The 9,459-nt window shown below is 43.8% G+C and overlaps 1 protein-coding gene across 6 annotated transcripts in view; it reads left to right on the top strand.

Moving 5' to 3' along the window:
• LOC134213579 (probable phosphorylase b kinase regulatory subunit beta) overlaps positions 1-9,459 on the top strand; it is a 35,808-nt gene extending 26,349 nt beyond the window's left edge. For all 6 annotated transcript variants that reach the window (XM_062692751.1, XM_062692753.1, XM_062692755.1 and 3 more), the window contains 4 exons: positions 7,111-7,215; positions 7,287-7,412; positions 7,485-8,551; positions 8,605-9,459. In XM_062692751.1, the coding sequence (XP_062548735.1) occupies positions 7,111-7,215; positions 7,287-7,412; positions 7,485-8,551; positions 8,605-9,121 (1,815 nt within the window). In that variant the 3' untranslated portion in view covers positions 9,122-9,459. The remainder of the gene's footprint in view (positions 1-7,110; positions 7,216-7,286; positions 7,413-7,484; positions 8,552-8,604) is intronic.

A 9,459-nucleotide genomic window follows, 5' to 3' on the forward strand; every position in this document is an offset into this window, starting at 1 on the left:
TCCTCCGGAAGTTCCTTTAGGAATTCCTCCGGAAGTTCCTTTAGGAATTCCTCCGGAAGTTCCTTTAGGAATTCCTCCGGAAGTTCCTTTAGGAATTCCTCCGGAAGTTCCTTTGAGAATTCCTCCGGAAGTTCCTTTAGGAATTCCTTTAGGAATTCCTCCGGAAGTTCCTTTAGGAATTCCTCCGGAAGTTCCTTTAGGAAGTTCCTTTAGGAATTCCTCCGGAAGTTCCTTTAGGAATTCCTCCGGAAGTTCCTTTAGGAATTCCTCCGGAAGTTCCTTTAGGAATTCCTCCGGAAGTTCCTTTAGGAATTCCTCCGGAAGTTCCTTTAGGAATTCTTCCGGAAGTTCCTTTAGGAATTCCTCCGGAAGTTCCTTTAGGAATTCCTCCGGAAGTTCCTTTAGGAATTCCTCCAGAAGTTCCCTTAGGAATTCCTCCGGAAGTTCCTCCAGGAATTCCTCCGGAAGTTCCTCCAGGAATTCCTCCGGAAGTTCCTCCAGGAATTCCTCCGGAAGTTCCTCCAGGAATTCCTCCGGAAGTTCCTCCAGGAATTCCTCCGGAAGTTCCTCAGGAATTCCTCGGAAGTTCCTCCAGGAATTCCTCCGGAAGTTCCTCCAGGAATTCCTCCGGAAGTTCCTCCAGGAATTCCTCCGGAAGTTCCTCCAGGAATTCCTCCGGAAGTTCCTCCAGGAATTCCTCCGGAAGTTCCTCCAGGAATTCCTCCGGAAGTTCCTCCAGGAATTCCTCCGGAAGTTCCTCCAGGAATTCCTCGGAAGTTCCTCCAGGAATTCCTCCGGAAGTTCCTCCAGGAATTCCTCCGGAAGTTCCTCCAGGAATTCCTCCGGAAGTTCCTCCAGGAATTCCTCCGGAAGTTCCTCCAGGAATTCCTCCGGAAGTTCCTCCAGGAATTCCTCCGGAAGTTCCTCCAGGAATTCCTCCGGAAGTTCCTCCAGGAATTCCTCCGGAAGTTCCTCCAGGAATTCCTCCGGAAGTTCCTCAGGAATTCCTCCGGAAGTTCCTCCAGGAATTCCTCCGGAAGTTCCTCCAGGAATTCCTCCGGAAGTTCCTCCAGGAATTCCTCCGGAAGTTCCTCCAGGAATTCCTCCGGAAGTTCCTCCAGGAATTCCTTCGGAAGTTTCTCCAGGAATTCCTTCGGAAGCTCCTCCAGGAATTCCTTCGGAAGTTCCTCCAGGAATTCCTTCGGAAATTCCTCCAGGAATTCCTTCTGAAGTTCCTCCAGGAATTCCTTCGGAAGTTCCCTTAGGAAATCTTCTGGAAGTTCCTCCAGGAATTCCTACGGAAGATCCTCCAGGAATTCCTACGGAAGTTGCTCCAGGAATTCCTACGGAAGTTCCTCCAGGAATCCCTAAGGTAGTTATTTCAAGAATTCTTTCGAAAGTTCCTCCAAGAATTACATCGGAATTCCTGGAGGAACTTCCGGAGGAATTCTAGGTGAAACTTTGGGGGGTATTCTAGGTGAAACTTTCAAACGAATTCCTGGAGACTCTTCCAGAAGATTTCCTAAGGAAACTTCCGGAGAAATTCCTAAAGGAACTTCCGGAGGAATTCCTAAGGGAACTTCCGGAGGAATTCCTAAGGGAACTTCCGGAGGAATTCCTAAGGGAACTTCCGGAGGAATTCCTAAGGGAACTTCCGGAGGAATTCCTAAGGGAACTTCCGGAGGAATTCCTAAGGGAACTTCCGGAGGAATTCCTAAGGGAACTTCGGGAGGAATTTCTAAAGGAACTTCCGGAGGATTTCCTAAAGGAACTTCCGGAGGAATTCCTAAAGGAACTTCCGGAGGAATTCCTAAAGGAACTTCCGGAAGAATTCCTAAAGGAACTTCCGGAGGAATTCCTAAAGGAACTTCCGAAGGAACTCCTTAAGGAACTTCCGGAGGAATTCCTGGAGGAACTTCCGGAGGAATTCCTGAAGGAACTTCCGGAGGAATTCCTGAAGGAACTTCCGGAGGAATTCCTGAAGGAACTTCCGGAGGAATTCCTAAAGGAACTTTCGGAGGAATTCCTAAAGGAACTTCCGGAGGAATTCCTAGAGGAACTTCCGGAGGAATTTCTAGAGGAACTTCCGGAGGAATTTCTAGAGGAACTACCGGTGGAATTTCTAGAGGAACTTCCAGAGGAATTCCTGGAGGAACTTCGGGAAGAATTCCTAGAGGAACGTCCATAAGTTCTCCTTGGAATTACTTCGAAATTCCCTCCAGGAATTTCTCCGGAAGATACTTTCTATTTATCCAAGAGGGACTTACGGAGGAATTCCTGGAAACATTTATGGAGGAATTCCTGGGGGAACTTCCGGAGGATTTTCTGGAGCAACTTTTGGAGCAATTCCTGGAGCAACTTCCAGAACATTTCCTGCAGCAACTTCCGAAAGAATTCCTGGAGAAACTTACGGAGGAACTGCTGGAGGAATTTCGGGAGGAATTCCTGGAGAAAATTACGGAGGAATTCCTGGAGCAGCTTCCGGAGAAATTCCTGGAGCAACTTTCGGAAGAATTCCTGGAGCAATTTCCTGAGGAATTGCTGGAGCATCTTCCGGAAGGATTCCTTGAGCATCTTCCGGAGAAAATCCTGAAGAAAATTACGAGGTTCCGGAAGAATTCCTGGAGGAACTTCCGAAGGAATTTCTGGAGGAGCTTCCGTATGAATTCTTGGAGGATCTTCCGTAGGAATTCCTGGAGGAGTTTCCGAAAGAATTCCTGGAGAAACTTACGATGGAATTCCTGGAGGAACTTCTGAAGGTCGGAGACGAGCCAGCCTCGGGCTGAAAGTCTCCTTAATAAAGACACAAAAAAAAAAAAACTTCCGAAGGAATTTCTGGAGGAACTTTCGAAGGAATTCCTGGACGAACTTCCGAAGGAATTCCTGGAGGAACTTCGGAAGGAATTCCTGGAGGAACTTCCGAAGGAATTCCTGGAGGAACTTCCGAAGGAATTCCTGGAGGAACTTCCGAAGGAATTCCTGGAGGAACTTCCGAAGGAATTCCTGGAGGAACTTCCGAAGACAGAATAAGGATATATTGGAGGAATTTCTGGAGAAGCTGACGGAGGAATTCCTGGAGGATTTCCGAAGAAATTCATGGAGGAAATTTCGAAAAAAATCTTGGAATAACTTCCGGCGGAATTCCTGGATGATCTTCTGGAGGATTTTTGAAGCAATTCTTGGAGGAACTTCTCAAGTCCATTCTTATGTAGCTTCCGAAGGAATTCTTGGAGGAGCTTGCAGAGGAATGCTTAGAGAAACTCCCCGATGAATTCTTTGAGGAATTTCCGAAAGAATCTATGGAGGAACTTCCGAAGGAATTTCTGGAGGAACTTGCAGATAAATTCCTGGGGGAACTCCTGGAGGAACTGCCGAAGGAATTATTGTAGGAACTTCCATATGAAATTCTGGAGGAATTTCCGAAGAAATTCTGAAGGAATTCTTGGAGGAACTTGCGCAGGAGTACCTGAAATTTCAGGAGGAACTTCCCGTGAAAACCAGGAAGAAAGCTCTGGAGGAATACCTGGAGAAACTTGCGGAGGAATTCTAGGAAGAACTTCTGGAGGAATTTCTTGAGGAACTTTCTAAAGAAAGAATATGTTTTTATTGGAAGGAATTAAGTACAACGCAACGGATAGCTTCCGGAGGAATTTCTGGAAGAATTATTTGACGAGCTACTGGAGGAACTTTTGAAAGAAATTATGGAGGACCTTTTTGGAGGAATACCTGGAGGAGCTTTCGGATTTGCTTCTTTTTTAAGTGTTCTTTAATCGAGAATCCAAAGGAATTTCTAGAGGAACTTCTGGACGGATCATAACAGGGATATAACAGTATACTGTTCTGATACATTTAAAGCAGTCAATTCATCAACTAGCATTTAATTAAAATTTTATTTTAATGTTATTGAAATTAAATTAAATCGTCTCTAAAAATAATTGAAATATTTTTTAAAAACTTCAAACGTAAAAAAAAACCTGTCCGGCAAAAGCGTTTTACAACAGCGGCAATGATGCTTTTTTTAGTATAAACCGTCAACATACTACTTGCCGTTCCGTTGCCGCACTCATGCACGCACTTGGATATTTATGATGGTAATTGGATAACACTAATTGAATTTATTTGGAAAATTTGGCAGGCTAAATTCTGGACATGGCAAACCATGCGTATTTCGTGTACCGTCATCGGGGATGACAATGGGTCAAGGGGGTGAGAATGGGTCATCGCTCTCACCAACAATCTGGAGGTCGGATAACAAAATCGTCCAAAAAGGTGTCTTCTAATTTTGATTTCATGCCCTCATTTCACGCATTCTAAGTAGATAAAATAGTGAATCATTCTCAACTCCATTTGACCCATTGTCACCCTCGACGACAGTACGTGGAAGAATAAAATAGATCCTATTGAGTGGTCCATAACTTCCTACCAAGCAACTTTCATCCTTACATTCTCATGGTGCCTTTGGAAACTTTTGTTGATAGGGAAGGGGGGTTCACTAACTCCGAAGGTGCAAATCTGATCGTGCTCATAGCAGCGCCTGTTAGGTCGGTCCTCTTGTTAGGTCGGCTGAACATCCTCCGATTGTCTGCGAAGGACCCTGCAAAAGTGTGAACTATGGTTCTTCGAAAAATCAGCCGGTCGGTGTCATACCTTGCTGGCCAGTATTAAAAAACCAAGCAATGAATAATCAAGAGAGAATACGAATCGGAACACAGCGACTATTAGGGTCTAGTGATTGAAGGATCGAAACGTGCAACTGCAAATCCCTCAACTTCATTAAGTGGAAAGCACATTTGACGATGTACTTAAAGATTTCGGATTCAAGATCGTACTGCTGCAAGAAGTGTGTTGAAAGGGATCAGTTGTGCGAACATTTAAAGGTATTCATACCATTTATCATAGCTGCGACAACACACACGAGCTGGAAACCTCCATTAGTGATAGTTGATATGTACATTGCGGAAGTGCTGCTAAAGTGCACCTAAAACGCAGGTACGATAGGTGTTGAAGCAACGGCATCAAAATCTTCATAACGCACTCAAACTTTCAGGTTGGCCAGGAGGTGGAACTTTGATCGACTGTTGAAAAATCCTGGGCCAACGGTTCACGAACAAGGCCTAATTGATATTAGCACTTTCATGGCCGGCACCTAAATTCAACATGGTACCGTACCGTGAAGATCATCACAACCTGAAAAAATAAACTTGCAATGAATCACAATCAAAAACAAAAGCAGTGTGAAAAAAAAAACTTGACAAAACGTCACTTTACTTGCGGAATAATGCATCAGTGCATTATTCCGCAAGGCAAGACGTCAGTCGATTTTTTTTTTCAATGCAATACGCCTGCTATTGCTGAATTATACTTTTCCTTGCCAGCTCCGTACTGCTTAAGAAATTTCAGTAGCGGAATCATTCCTTGACCATTCCTTGTCCTATCAATTTGCCCAGTACTTTTGAAGTCCATACCACCCTTTAGCACATTCATCAACGGCCGTATAGCTGCCATGCGAATCAATTGCACTGCTCACTGAAGATTCTTCTAGAGATTTCACATAACTCACCCAAGGCTTTGGGTGGGAATAAATCATCGGTGTCATCGCCAAATCCCGCAAAATCACCTTCCGAGCGTGCAAAGTCGTAATGCACCGTGCTGTCCTCGTCCATCTCATTAGCTTCCTCGTCAGAACTATCACCGCTATCACCATAAATTTTGAGATATTGGGCTTATTCTACGAGTGGAGTCTCGACTCGTAGAATAAGCCCAATTCAAGGACCGACATTTTCACATTGAACACGAGCACAAAAACTGACAGAATAATTATGACATGTGCAAGACCCGATGCATCATAGTAAGCGCTGATACTGTAATGCATTTATTGTACTTCCAGTTGAAAACCGAAGTGAGCTCTCGCGACAATCGAGTTTTCTCCCGTTTTCTTTTGTCGCAACTACGTCGCGACTAGTGCGCATCATGGCGCACGGCGGTGGCATAGATGCGCACTAGTCGCGATGCAGTTGCGACATCAGGAAATAAGGAAAAACTCAATCGTCGCGAGCGCTCACTTCGGTTTTCAACTGGAAGCACAATATTCACGTATAATTAGGTGACTAATAAACGCATGTCAGTTTCACCCATATATTTCGGCGTTTCAAATAATAATTTTGAAAATAAAAATTAAATTAAAATGGAACACTATATGATACAGTGTGTAGCGTGGTTAGGATGCGAAATCCCAAAACTAGAACTTTAATTAGAGACAAATAAACAGGAGAACCGTTGATACTTAAATCGCGTTTTTCTCGATTGCTCGGTTTTGCTAGTGGGACTAATATGCATTTATGGGCAAATAGGCAATTAACTTTGAATGTACTGAACTCGAGTGGCGATCTCTCTTCGCTTATGTCGTCGGGTCGGGATCTGATGACCAACTGGCACAACCTCACACAACCCTACTTCTTTAAGTGCCGTTACTGATGAAGCAAGTGTGTAGGAGCCGGACAATACTAAATACTCATCCTTGGTTGGCATTCGTACAAAAATACCTAGTGTTCTAATATAGAACTTCTATATTAGCATGCTTATATAATCATTATAGCTGTGTATATACTCATAAAAGTATTTACCTAAGTTGCTAGTTTCTTTTACCCAACCCATCGTAATGTAAATATGTTCGTATCTTAATTGTAGGTTGTTATTTTTGTTCACTAAAAGCATTTTGTTGTTATTTAGCATATTATGTCTTAATTTGTAGATATGTTTGTAATCTGAAACTAGTAACCATACATAAACTTACATCATACTTGTACATAAATCTCAAGTTGATTTGAACTTCATCGAGTTAGCATTCCATCTCCCAACTATTGTCATTGTTAGCAATCACACAATTACAAATATCATTTGGAATATTCTTGAAAAGTACGCTTACAACATATTATTGCATAACATACTTGATTAGAAAAAACTGAATGTTGTTGTTGTTTCTAACATACCAAAAAAAATCGTATTCAATTTTTACCTAAGTCGTATCCGTAGGTGTTTTGATGATTAGTTGTTCTGAGACACTGAAAAAAATCTGTATCTTATCTTCGTTATCACACTATACACGTACAGGGTACGGCTACTGATTTGGTAGTCCAAATCGTTCTGATTGCTGAATCCATGCGTCTGCAAGCAATGATGGCCACCTACGGCATTCAAACTCAAACCCCGCATGAGGTATGTCCTAATTGAATACTACACTATAGTTTGACTAAATATCACTGATATTTTTTTAAAATGTGTTTCAGGTTGAACCTGTTCAAATTTGGTCCTCAACTCAGCTGATCAATGTGTACCAACAGTTGGGAGTAAACGACAAGATTGGTCTCACTGGACGACCTCCACGTCCCGTTGGCTCACTGGGTACCAGCAAGGTATGGAATGGGTTGTTGTAATGTTTCATAAATTTAATTACCTATTTTATCGGTCATTTCCTTATGATTCAGGTTTATCGCATTTGCGGAATGACGGTTCTCTGCTATCCTTTGATCTTCGAGGTATCCGATTTCTACCTATACCGGGATATGGCGCTGCTGATCGACGACATCAAAACGGAACTCCAGTTCGTGGGCAAGTACTGGCGTCTGTCGGGCAGGCCCACAGTCTGTTTGCTGATCCGCGAAGAGCACATGCGCGATCCACAGTTCAAAGAGATGATCGATTTGCTTGCCATGCTGAAAAAAGGGTACTGCGACGGAATGAAGGTTCGTATCGGACGTTTGCAGAATCTGATCTCGAGCTCGTGTATCGAACATTTGGATTTCATGTCGCAATCGGATCTACCCGACGCTACTGAAAGCGCATTTGCACAAATCCATCACGACTACATCGGATACCAGAGCTTGACCGACGTTCCTCGTGCCCAGTCTTACCGGGAAAAGAAGATAGTTGCCCAGGATTATCAGAACCGGTCCACCCCGGACGTAATCGAAGCGCTTAGAAACACCGAATCCATCTTCCTTCAATGCCAACTGCTGGGAATTATTTTACTCCGCGAAGGTGCTAACTACGAAATTGCTGGAGATACCGTGCATGTCCGATTAACCGAGCTGTATTACCGCGCTGGTACACTCCGCTACTGGCGAGCAGTTCGCTACTGCAGTTCTCTCCTGCGACATATCGTCGACTCGATCTCGCCATTCATCACAACCGTACTGGTAAATGGAAAGCAAATCACCGTGGGCGTCATTGGGCAGCGCGAAACCGTGTTCGATAAGCCAATGACTCCGTCGGAGATTCAGAACGTGATGTATTCAACGGTGCAACCATACGATGTTATTCACGCTGTACTGCAGCAAGAAGTGGTGCTTTACTGCGGTCGTCTGATTGCCACCAATCCTGATATTTTCAAAGGAATTCTTAAGATCCGCGTCGGTTGGGTACTGGAAGCAATGAAGCTTTATCTAAACATGACGGGTGATGGGGATGCAGACATTGAAAATTTATCACCGTTTGCGATTCGGAAGCTTCTTCTGAGGGTTCTAACAGTCAGTCTATGGGCTGTAGATGATAGGTAAGGAATGAAAGATTAATCATTTCTTCATTATCCTAATATTTTCGGTACAGTTTCAGTGCTCTGCAGCGCCGTCAATTGGAGGGCTGTCTCTTCCGGGTTCCACCATCACTTTACAATCACGTCTGGGACGTCTTGGAGCGAACACCGCTCGGCATTACTGTTCAGGATCACAATCTTCCGGCGTTGGCCACTTTGACCAACAAGAGTCGTAGCGAGTTCTCGTTTGCCTTGCAAGTGGAGGAGATGCTGAACAAAATAAATCAACCGGAAAGACGTCAGATTGTTGTCGAACTGTTGGTCATTGTGGCCACCATTCTGCGGCGAAACCCGGAACTTCGGTTCAACCAGATTTTGGACTTGGACCTGCTGTTGGAGGATTCGTTCACCATGTACTGCAAGGACAATGACCTGCCGTTGACGACCGACATTTCACCGTTATTTTCGCTGTCGCAGAATCAGACCACCGGTTATCTGGCCCGGGCTGCGGTCAACAGTGTGTTGCAGAGGTGCGCCCTCGCTACGGAGGACTTTGCTGAGGACGTCGAAGATCACTGCCGAGTGCAGTAGAGTGGAGTCTCTGTCTACGAATATTCCTATTTTTGTAAACGCTCGATCAATGGTGCTTTGCGGCACTCCTCTTGAAATTAGCCGGAGTTTAGATTAAGCTAAGAAAACTCAAGTGTTTCGTTGTTAACCAGTTTAAAGATTTTGCTACTTTTGCAGTGTTTAGTTACAACGTTTCGATTAAATTCCAAAGATTTTTCATACTGATTTGGCCATATGTACGTCTTCTTTTATCGAGTAGCTATCGAAGATTTTTAAATAAGAATATTATTGTTAGTTTACAAATTTTATGCTAAATGTTTTCGAACACAATGATAGTTATATATACATTTCTAATCATG

Source organism: Armigeres subalbatus, chromosome 2 (assembly GCF_024139115.2).
Source record: "Armigeres subalbatus isolate Guangzhou_Male chromosome 2, GZ_Asu_2, whole genome shotgun sequence".
Classification (NCBI taxonomy): domain Eukaryota; kingdom Metazoa; phylum Arthropoda; class Insecta; order Diptera; family Culicidae; genus Armigeres; species Armigeres subalbatus.